The following is a 12,382-nucleotide window of genomic DNA, read 5'->3' on the forward strand; positions in this document are numbered from 1 at the left end:
CACATATAAAGTAGAAGGAGATGGACACAGATGTTAGCTCAGGGCCAGTCTTCATCAGCAAAAAGAGGAGGATTGGCGGCAGATGTTAGCTCAGGGCTAATCTTCCTCAAAAAAAAAAAATTAAATTAGGGTCTCATGGACTCTGACGGTATATTGAGAGTTAATAAACCAAACAAACTCCATTTATTCAGTAACAGATCTTGTGGTCATACTGCAGGTAAACGTATTATTTCCACTAAGCTTTTGACGTTCTGAAAATGGCTTACAGAACCATCACCACTGTCACTCTTGTTTCTTTTGGTTTTTTTTTGAGGAAGATTCGCCCTGAGCTAACTACTGCCAATCCTCCTCTTTTTGCTGAGGAAGACTGGCCCTGAGCTCACATCCGTGCCCATCTTCCTCTACTTTATATGTGGGACGCCTAACACAGCATGGCTTTTGCCAAGCAGTGCCATGTCTGCACCTGGGATCTGAACCAGCGAACCCCCGGCTGCAGAGAAGCAGAACATGCAAACTTAACCGCTATGCCACCAGGCCGGCCCCGCTCCTGTTTCTACCTCAGAGGACCCCAGTGGTTTAGGAATCTGAGCTGGGAACCATTGGACCAGATGTTCTCTACATACCCTTGTAGCTAAAGTTCATTAAAATAATAATATCCATTGGTGTTTTTCCTTTATTATAAAAATAATAAATTTCACTGTAAAAGAAATACCAACCATTTCTATAATTTTACCTGAAAACTTTATAAACAGATGTTGAAGACATTACAACCTGAAATACATTTATTATGTGCCCTCAATTCTCTTTGACAAATCTCAACGCCCTGAGCCACCAGCCACTTGATTATCAGGAAGTCTTGAGATCTCCGAACCTATTTGTTGGCCCCAGTCTCTAGTGATTCACTTCTTCACATTAGTCCTTAATTCTCTCTCTGCTAACACAGGTGGCGAGCGATGGGAGAAGGCTGGTGAGTGACGTAACACTATCTGGAATAGGCTCCCTCTGATAGTTGCATACTTCTGTTTAGTCGGGCCAATTCTTTTTCATTCATGTGTGTGTATCTAACATACATATATATAGTGTAGATTATATTAATCTAGACACACACATATGAATGTATATATTATATTTTTAAAGACACTTTATTTTGAACCATAGTTTTATAAAACACATTAGATCAAGAAACAGAGGTAAACGTGAAGACTTCAAGGAGACTGTATTGTATCAATTTGGAAAATTCTATACAAGAGTTTTCTCCTGAAAGAAACAGAAGCAAAAGATTCCTTATGTTTTTAAATATTTTATTGCGCAGTTATCAAAGACAAAGAGTCTCTTGATCCAGGCATAAGCCAGCCACTCCCAGAAACTAGCAACGAAATTACGTTCTTAACATCTCTGTCCAAAAGACTCACATAAACGCTTTAATGATATACTGTAAATTAGACATATGCTTTAATAATAACCACATTGAGTTAAGTAAATCTGTCCCAAAATCTAGAGAAAAGACTAATTTTAAAGACTAAAATAAACCCTACACTATTATTTTTTCAAGTAAGAATGAATATTTACTAGTTGTTAGTCTTACTTTTTAAAATGAGCTTTAATTTCATTTTTGAATTCAAATAGATAAAAGTACGCAACATATGAAAATAAAAAAATTCAGCATTTTTGAGGGAAAAATATCTCTTATCAAACCACTATATAACTTCAAGCAGCTATGTTTTGAAAAATTAAGTGAATTTGTCTAAAATGCTTCTTATAATTACAAACACATGTTATATTCTATATAAGACATTTCTTGACTCTTAGCCAATTCTAAGCCTTTTAGAGAGAGGGAAAATGGACTGCATTTTTAATACTAATGGAATGAGATGATACCATGTGAATTTCTCATGTTTTAATAATGTTGTTTTGAGAACTGAAGGATGATATCGATCTTTCTAATTTCAACATTCAAGGGCAGAAACTGAAAATCAATATGGTTCTACTGTGCTAAATAACTACTTAGGAACAAGCTCTGTTCCTCTAAAACCACTTCCCACTTCCAGTCTGAGATTGTCAAGCCTTCAACTATAATTTCTCCTCTCTGTCCTTGGTATAACCAATGAATACATGTTTTCTATATTCTATTGTATCTGATATATAAATGGTAAGCCAAAATATAATCAAAGCTTTTAAAAATTTTAACCTGCATAAAGGTTTATGCATAAGGATAGTAATCACAGTATTATACATATATATGTGCAAAAAAACTAGATAAAACCTTAAACCTAACAGCAGGGAACTAGTTACAAATAATAATGTTATATCTACACAATGGAATACCACAGAGTCATTAAAAATCGTATTTTCTAAGAATACTAAGGAAAATGCTAATAATATACTATTGACTGAAAAAAGAAGATACAAAGCAATATGAATCTAATTTTATAAAAAGAATATACACATAAAAAGAAAAAATCCAGAAGATACAAGAAAATATTAATAGTAGTTCTCTAGACATAAGTACTATAGGTAATTTTTATTTTTTAAACATTTTTATGACATATAAAACTTCTATTGTGAAAGGTAATTTGAAAAATAAAATATCAAAAAGTTTAAAATATATTTTCTGTGAAATCAATATAAATATGCTTTCTCATGGTAGCTGATAATTTCTGACTGAATTGAATCAATCAGCATTAAATAGCCATATATCTTGTGCCAAAATACTGTTTCCTCTGTATACGCTGAAACACATAATCAAAGAGTCCAACACGCACCTTGTTTTTCTTCAGGTGTTTCCATGAAATAAGGCATTCTTTTCATAGTTTCTCTCAACTCCTGTTTCAAGGCCAGCATATAATCCTCACCCTCTCCTGTTCTCAGAGGCACTGGTTTATAATCTGTATCCTGTTTAAGTTAAGAGACAATGTTTTTTTTAAAATAAATTAAATATTTTAATATCTCTTATGTCTATATTCTGGAAAGTGTCAGTTTTATTGAAAATTACATTTTACAGGTACTAAGTTTTACAATCAACTTAAAGATGTTGAACTTTGTAATCTATTTAACCTTTTAGCTCATTTCCTACTTTGCTCTTATTTAGAGGTAGGAAAGATGCTTAATTTTCCTTCTGACCACATCAATCATCATTCTGCTATCTAGTCTGTTGACTGTGATTCCACAGTTTTAAAATCAAGGCACCAATGAGAGTAACTGCTTTAGTCTCCTATTAATCTCAGTCAGTGGTGGTGGTATTAGTGGAAGCAGTAATAACAAAAAAAAAATAAGAGTAGCAGCTATCATTTAGCAAGTGGTTACCATGACCAGGATACACTCAGTAGTCAACATCCTTGATCTCATTTAAGGAATCATCAATATTTCCCTTTTTACAGTGAAGAAACTGAGAAGTGAACAATCTATAAGCCCACATAACTCATAAATGGCAAAGCAAGAGTCTGAAGCTACATCTTCAATTTTAAAAAATTACACACACACACTCATCTGTATTTATGTGTGAATATATATTCATAAAATACATATATTCATAAAAAAGTAAATCCTCAGGATACCTAGTAAAGACATTTCAGAAGCTAAGTATAGGGTACATTTTCAAACTTTCACTCTGAATGTATTTATTCATTCTACAAGTATTTATTGAGTACCTACTCCAAGCCAGACATGGTTAGACAACAGGAAATACTAGGATGAACTAGTCAAAGTTCCTGTCCGTATAGAACTTACTGTCAAAGGGAGAAAAACACAACAAATAAGTAAACAAATGAGGTAATATATAATTTCAGGTATTGACAAGTGACATAAAAAAAATGAAGCCAAGTAGAGGGAAGAGTGACTGACAGTGCATCGAGGCGGGAGGTGGCCGGTCTAGACAGGGTAGGCACACATGACCGCTCAGGGAAGTCACATTTGAGCAGAGACGTGGATAGAATTAGGAAGCCATTCATGCAAAGACTTGGGGAACAGATGGTTCTAGCCGGGGCAACCAGCAGAGGAAAACACCTGAGGGAACAAGGAGGCCAGGATGGCTAGGGAGAGAGGAGCGAGTGGTCGGAAAAGGGTCAGAGAGACATCGGAAAGGCCAGACGAGACAGCCTGTTAGCCAGCGGTAAGGAATTTGGATTTTATTCCAAGTATAAAACAAGAGTATGTTCTAATATTCCCAGTGTTTAGAAGTAATCTCACGTGGAGAAGAGCTCGTTTTAAAAAAAATCAACGTAAACTGACATTACACCTGTACCTGAGATATTCACTTTGTTGTTAGACTATACTGAATATCAAAAAGGCAAAAAAATATCAAGAGCAACAAGCAGAGACTGCCTATGAGAGACATCTACATGCCCAGATACATTTGTCCAGGGTCCTCTACTTACATAAATCTTTCAACAAAGGATTTTTCCTTTTGAAATAGGGGAGATTCCTGGAGGGAGGGATACTTGGTTATTTATGATTTTTTCACTTTTTCTACCACAGCATATACACATCTGGAAATGTAAGTTTACATTTTAAACTAAATATAAAGCAAAAGCATTAGATTAAACATTATGCAAATTAAGCTTGCAGCATACTCAGTAAATGTAAAAACAACACTAAACGCAGTGGAGTTGCTTACATTCTGAGTAACAGTAACAAAATTCAAATTGATTTTGATAAAATAGGGAGCTAAGCAAAAAAAAAAAAAAAAATCAGCAGGGAAAAAGGTCAGGCAGTATACTAGGAAGCAAAATTAAATTCTACAGACACAAGCTGAAAAGAAAAATCATTAAGTGAAGTCCAGTAGAGTGGGAACTGAGGACCACCACAAAATCTAACTTTACTTTTAAAACTATTATTTTAATATTGGAATATATCAATGACAGCAATAAGATGTAAGAATTGAAAACAATTCTTCTTAGTTCACACATTACTGAATATATTCATGAAAAGGTGTACACAATTTTGTTTTCTGTATTTTAAGAAAGCTGTCTAAAAATTAGAAAAGGTTCAGGGAAGAACAGTGGAAATATTTAAATTAAAGTTAAGTGAAACACACTCTCTTTTACTCTCTTACTTTTTTACTTTCTTACACTTTAGGATATCATAATGATAGCATATATTCAAGTCCTACATAAAATTTTAATTTTCTCTGAAACATGAAAAACACACTGAGAATTCCACTGTTAATGTACTTACAGGAAATAGTGGGGGCGGTTTCAATACTACATCCGGTAACTTTTCACCTCTGCTAAATCCAACTGCCTCAATATTAAAGGTATAAGCAGCACGTCCTCTTCCTTTATTCCCAGCCATTGGAACTAGTTACACATGCAAATTCTGAAAGACACTATTAATGATTAAGATTTATTGAATCATCTGAAAAACAAAATCAGTATTTTAAGACAAAATACACTCCACCCCCTAAGTACCATGGCCAATTTAAAACACTTCTGGAAAGCAACACTTGTAAAGAAATACACATTGACACTGATTCCTGAACCCCTCACGTCTAGTCCCGTTTGGCAGGTGAGGTGATGATGATGGCCTCAACCACCTCACCCAGGTCCTGGGTGGATGGCTGACCCTGGGTCTCCTTTGAGATGTTGCTCCAAACACTCTCAGCCAGTTGATGCAATTCTCTCTACCCCTCGGTGGTTTGGCAACAAGATCTCAGAAATACATAAAAAATATGAACAAGGGAAGGTTGGCTGATGAAGAGAAGATACCTCGCTTTTTCATTCAACTTGAAGACTATCAGCAGTCATATATACTTTAAATTTTAGTGACTTATTTATCCTAGAATTTGAGTGTTGGAAAGGATCCTTGAGATCTAGTCCAATGTCCTCCTTTTTGAAATGGGAATGGGCTCAGTAAGACTCTGAAGAGGTCTGTCCTAGCCAAAAAATTTTTTTTAAAGTTCAGAGAAAAGCATCTGAAATAGTTAAATTAAAGGTAAGATAAACCTGTACTCTCTCCAACTTTGGGGACAATAATGACGTCATATACTCAAGTCCCGTACTGAACTTCTGGATCGTCTGAAATGATTTCACTGTGATGTGAGAACTGAGGCGGCAGTCTACTAACAGGGATTCCCATACTAGAGCTCTTTCACCACAACTCTGCATCCGACTGCAGTGAAGACTATAACACACATTCTTTAAATCTCTCTTCCCACTGTTAATATTGAGTATCATCAGCCCTGTAAGCTCAAGAAAGCAATAATATGCCCTCCTATACCACTATAACAGTTTCCTCCCTTTTTTTCTTACCATTTACTTGTTGGAAAAACGAGGTCACTGTCCTATACGATGCTTAAAGTTGGCCAACTTTAAGGCATATGTGAATTACCTAGGAATCTTATCAAAATGCAGATTCTGATTCAGTTGGCAGAGGGTGGGGCCTGAGAATCTGCATTTCTAACAAGCTCTCTGGAGATATTAATGCTTTTGGTTTGCAGAGCACACTTGGAGAGTAGCAAGGCTGTACAATTTCCTATAATCTGGATTGGAGTGATTGCATACATGAGATGTGGTTAACATATTCCTCTATTCCCTGTATTTTCTATAATCAGATGGACTAGAGGCTTACTCAAATTTGGGCTTGATTTTTTTGCAAGAATACTTAAAAGATGCTCTGTTTTTCCTACTGCGTCACATCAGGATGCACATGCAGTCTCTCTCGGTCAGTGGGTTCAGGTGCTGTCAGTCTGTTTCATCCAGTATACAGTTCCTCATCAGCTTTCACCTAATGGTTTTAGCAGCCATTGATGACTGCAGACTACATCCATTATTCCATTATGGATTGTAACATGATGATATATAAATTGTATCATTTTTTCTGTATTTATTAACTGGAATTCTACCAGGAATCAATTCTCCTCATCCAACTATTCAATTACTATGAAACACAATTCACATAGGAAAGGTACTTATTTTAATAACCAAGCTCAGTCCCTCTGTCCACAATAAAAGAGGTGGAAAATACCCAAAAGACCTTGTTTCAATTGCTGAGTCACTAGAGCATATGCTGAGCCTACAGAAAGCAGGTCTCCCAAGTATGAAAATTGTGGAGCAGAAGGGCTCACACCTACACTCTAAGAAACTAACTGCGGGGAGCCCAGTAGGCACGGGCGAGACCACTGGGCTGAATTCCAATCTGGGACTTGCCACTAATCAAAGATTAGAACAATTCTAGGCAATGTTTCCCAAACCTGCCTGATCACGAGAATTCCCCGAAGGATTTGTTAAACATAGGGAGTCCTAAGCGATCCCCAAGTCCTCAAACGTAGCACAGCAGAATCTGTGGAGGTGGGCCCTGGGAAGAAGTTTGGAAAATTCATCCTGAAAAGAGAGTATATCAGCTACCATTGCTTGATAGAATATCCCCTGAGAAATATCAAACCCTGCTGACTCTAAACTTCCATATTTATCAAGTAACCCTTGGGTGTATAAATTGATACTGGAAGTGAATGTACTGCCCTCGGCAGAAAAATCATTCCTAGCTCCTGAGACACCCTGAATAATTGCATGGCATTCTGGGCCACAAATCCCTCTTTTTCTAGTTTGATTGTCATGAGTCAGTTCTCCTGTACCTGGAGAAGCTGCTACATTTATTTTCTTCTCTTGCAAAGGCGGACAGGTACGCCCTGGACTCTGGCAACTGTCTCATGGAAAAAATGACTCACAAGCAAGGCCTGAGCATCGTTCTTTGAAATCCTTTAAGTTGATTCAACCACCGCCTGTTCCTTTTGCACCTCGTCAAACTTCTTGAATGAAGGATTTTTTAAGCCAGCTTTCCCCATTTCCTCATTACCCAAATCTTCCTCTATTTCCTATGGGCCAATTTCATTAAGTCATTCATTCAACATATATTGAGCATTCCAGGCACTGTGGTAGGACCCAGAGAGCATTGAACAAAAACAGGTTCCTGCCCTCAGGGCTTATTTATCAGTGGATGAAGGAACACAAGTAAACAAGTAAGTGTCTAACATAATATTATGTGTTCTGGTTGGGGTTGAATTGTGTCACCCCTCAAAAATACATCGAAGTCCTAACTCCTGGTACCTGCGAATGTGACCTTCCTTATTTGGAAATAAAGTCTTTGCAGATGTAATCGAATTAAGATAAGGTTGTACTGGATTAGTGAGCCGACTTCCAATGACTGGTGTCCTTATAAGACGGAAATGTGGACAGAGAGAGGAACACAGGGAAAACACCATGTGAAGATGGAGGCAGAAGTTGGAGGGAAGCAGCTGCAAGCCAGGAACACCAAGGAGTGCCAGCAACCACCAGAAGCCAGGAGGGAGGCAGAGAAGAGAGTCTGCCTGGGAGCCTCCGGAAGGAAGAAACCCTGCTGACACCTTTATTAGACTCTGGCCTCCAGAAACGGGAGAGAATAAATTTCTGTTGTTTTAAGCCTCCCAATTTGTGGTAATATGTTATGGCAGCCCTAGGAAATCAATACAGCTCTGAAGAAAAGGAAATCACAGTAACGGGACAGAGAATAAGAAACGGGTATGGTAGTGGCTTTTTCACACAGGGGGGGTCTTTCTGTGGAGGATAAATCTGAGCACCATGCTGGAGAGGGCCTGTGAGCCATAAGGTGGAGGGATGGGATGGAGATGGCTACAGAAAAGGAGGAAGAGCAAGTGCCGAGGAGGAAGCCACAAGTTGGGAGTGTGTGAGGAGCAAGAAGCTCATGTAGTTGGTAAGGAGCAAGGAGAGGCTGGTGGAGGCCAGATCTCGCGCAGCCCTGTGTGAGCTGTGGGAAAGGATTTGGCTTTTATCTTACTTGTGATGGGAACTACACTCATGAACATACCGAAATGCAAAGGTCCCTAATGGTCTCCAGTGGCAAAATCCAGTGGCCTTTTGTCCTTGTTTCTCCTCTTGGACTTCCAAAGCACACTGCTCATTATTGCCTCCGCCCTTCTGAAATTCTCTCTTCTCTAGGCTTTAAGAAAACTCTAGGTTCCTCTACGCCACTGACCATTTTTGTGTCTACTTCTCTTCTTAAACCCCTAAATATGGATTTCCTTAAGGTTCAATCTTTGGTCTTCTGCTCTTTTTTTATCTTCAGAAAATGCACCCACTCTCTGGGTCTGACGACCTCTCCAGCACCATTACCTCCAGCACTGACCTTTGTCCTGAGTTGCAGCCCATGTTCTTACCACCATAAGAATATGTGGACAGCACCTTAAACTGACAATACTGAGATCATCTTCCCTCTACACTAACTAGCTTGTCTTTCATGTATAACATCCCTATTTTTATCCACAGTATGTTATTTTCCCAGTCATCAACATTTGAAGATGCGGAGTGAGTCAGTATTGATTCTTCATTCTGTTCCACATCTCCTGTCAAATCAATCATCTAATTTTTCCTCCAAAATGCCCTTTCCTTTCCATTTCCTCTACCATAATCCAGCTCACCTCTTTTCCAACTCCTTTTTTTTTTTTGAGGAAGATTAGCCCTGAGTTAACATCCTCCACTAATCCTCCTCTTTTTGCTGAGGAAGACTGGCCCTGAGCTATCATCCGTGCCCATCTTCCTCTACTTTATATGTGGGATGCTGCCACAGCATGGCTTGACAAGTGGTGTGTAGGTCTGCACCCAGGATCCAAACTGGCAAACCCCAGGCCACTGAAGTGGAACACATGAACGTAACGGGTATGCCATTGGGCTAGCCCCCCAACTCACTTTTGAGTGACTGCAAATTTTGTGGTACCCCTTGTTCTTCCTGTTTATTTTCTTTTTCTTCTGCATTACTCATTCTAAAGCACAGCTCTGATTATGCTACTCTTCTCATCTTCCCTCTAGGCTAGAGAATTGAAATCCAAACTCCCTATCCAAGTATTCAGAGCCCTTTCGAGATGGCTGCACCTATCCTCCTGACTCATTCTTCTGTAGCCATGTCTTGACTATCATTCTCTCCACTGCAACCTACTCCCTTTTCCTCCCTGCCTCATTGCATCCCTTTTCACTTTAAGATCCCCTTTATGTCCCTCAATATCCACAACAATCACTTCATCCCACCTTACTCTTAGAAAGATCCTCCTGTTAAAATAAACGGATTTTTGGGGGCTGGCCCCATGGCTGAGTGGTTAAGTTCGGGCACTCCACTTTGGCAGCCCAGTGTTTTGCAGGTTCGGATCCTGGGTGCAGACATGGCACCACTCATCAGGCCATGTTGAGGCGGCATCCCACATGCCACAACCAGAAGGACCCACAACTAATATACACAACTATGTACTGGGGGGATTTCGGGAGAAAAAGCAGAAAAAAAAAGATTGGCAACAGTTGTTAGCTCAGGTGCTATAGATTAATTAATTAATTAATTAATGGATTTTTGAGGCTGGTCCAGTGGCATAGTGGTTAAGTTCTGCACACTCCACTTTGGCTGGATCCTGAGTGCGGATCTAGCACCACTTGTCAAGCCATGCTGTGGTGTGGTCTCACATAAAAAAATAGAGGGAGACTGGCAGATGTTAGCTCAGTGACAATCTTCCTCAAGCAAAAAGAGGAAGATTGGCAACAGATGTTAGCTCAGGGCCAAGCTTCCTCACAAATAAATAAATAAATAAATGGATTTTCAAAAATTGCGGTGATACACATTGCTACAGTCTTCAATTCTGAAAGAAATATAGACAATGCCCCATTTGGGAAATGAGCTTTTCCAAAAAAGGGAAGAAGTTTCACTTACGTTTTTTGTTTGTTTCTTCAACGGTATTAACACTAGAGATTTTACATCCCCTCCCGTCTAGGCATGGTGCTCTCTATATAGCAACAGCTCCTCAATTAACGTCAAGCTTTCCTTATTTATTTATTTACTGAACGCGATTGCATGAGCAAATTTACCCACAGAAGTACAATTTCGTCAGCCTACTATTAAGTTGTTTTTTGTTTTTTTTTTTTAAATTTCCAGAACTATAAACTTTGGAACCTGGCTATGTACAGGAATCATCAGGAGAGTTAAAACAACAACAACAACTCAGGCTTCACCCCAGAACAATAAAATCAGAATCTTTGGAGGTAGGATTTGGACTGTAGGACTTCTGAAAGCACCCGAGGGGATTACAATGTGTAGCCTAAATTAAGAACCACTGCTCCAGATTAAACTTCCCATTTTAGCGAAGAGGAAAGTGAGGCCCAGGCCCAGCTAACCTGACCACCTGAAGACACACAGTTAATTCCCAACAAGGACAGGGCCACATTAAAGCCTCAGGATATCTTTCCATTGTCCTTTCCACATTACCGCTGCCTGAAACACATTTCTAGGCTAGTTGAATAGCTTTTTTTTTTTTTTTAATTTTTTTTTTTTTAAAGATTTTACTTTTTCCTTTTTCTCCCCAAAGCCCCCCGGTACATAGTTGTATATTCTTCGTTGTGGGTCCTTCTAGTTGTGGCATGTGGAACGCTGCCTCAGCGTGGTTTGATGAGCAGTGTCATGTCCGCGCCCAGGATTCGAACCAATGAAACACTGGGCCGCCTGCAGCGGAGCGCGCGAACTTAACCACTCGGCCACGGGGCCAGCCCCAAGTTGAATAGCTTTTTAATCCCATGGACGTCTTTAATCTTCACAATGAAGTGAATTAGTAACGGCAAAATTGACTGGATTTAAAAATGTAAAATTAGAAGCATCACTTTTCATTTTGGGATGCCTCCCAAAAATTCCTATTCAGAATTGTTCTGAGATGGTCTGATGGGTGTAGTTCAACCGTCCAAGACGTGAAACGCAAAAGCCCATTCTAATCAACCAGAAAAACAACCTCGTGGGAAAGCTGAGCTAATCTCTGAAATTCTCCCTAGCACTAACATTTTATAAGTTATGATTGTGCTTAAATGTATTGTTCTCCATGTCTCACACAGTCTCTTGCACACATTCGCTAGGTGAATAAATGTATGAACGGATGTAAGGAGGCATGGAAGCTAGGGGACGCACTGAAAGCCAGGTCACAGTATCTTTCCTGACGAATGACACCTAAGTTGCCCCAATCAGAACCTGACAGTCATGCTGGCCTCCTCTCCGCCTCCCTCCATCCCCTCATCTAACAGGAGAAGAAGAGTACAGCTCTGGGTCCTCTCTCACATGTTCACCTTCCTTCACCTCTAGCTCAGGCCTTCACCATCTCCCACCCGGACCTCTAATATAGAGCAAATAAACTTCCCATGGCCACACTCCCCCTTTCAATCTACTCTCTAGTCATCTTCTAGAACACAAACCTTGCCGCATCACTCTCCTTAACTAGCAGAGCTTTCAAGTTGAGTTTAACTTTCTGCCTCTTGCTCCATGCATCCCACACTCCAGCCACTCCCAACTCTGCGACATCAGCTCTTTCCTATAGCGTTCCTTCTGCCTGGAGGGCCTTCCTCCCAGATCCACCTGAGCAAGCCCCAGCATCATTTAA

At 39.4% G+C, this 12,382-nt stretch overlaps 1 protein-coding gene across 4 annotated transcripts in view; it reads right to left on the bottom strand.

The window, feature by feature from the left end:
• The window catches only part of POLR3G (RNA polymerase III subunit G), a 42,361-nt gene that overhangs the window by 27,853 nt on the left and 2,126 nt on the right, over window positions 1–12,382 (bottom strand). For 2 of the 4 annotated variants that reach the window (XM_008541038.2, XM_008540366.2), the window contains exons 2-3: window positions 5,173–5,323; window positions 2,763–2,892 (exon numbers count right to left, since the gene is read on the bottom strand). In XM_008541038.2, coding sequence (XP_008539260.1) covers window positions 2,763–2,892; window positions 5,173–5,289 — 247 coding nt within the window. In that variant the 5' untranslated portion in view covers window positions 5,290–5,323. The remainder of the gene's footprint in view (window positions 1–2,762; window positions 2,893–5,172; window positions 5,324–12,382) is intronic. The other 2 variants (XM_070569695.1, XM_008539622.2) reach the window with 1 other exon arrangement.

The sequence above is a fragment of the Equus przewalskii genome, chromosome 13 (genome assembly GCF_037783145.1).
Source record: "Equus przewalskii isolate Varuska chromosome 13, EquPr2, whole genome shotgun sequence".
Lineage (NCBI taxonomy): Eukaryota > Metazoa > Chordata > Mammalia > Perissodactyla > Equidae > Equus > Equus przewalskii.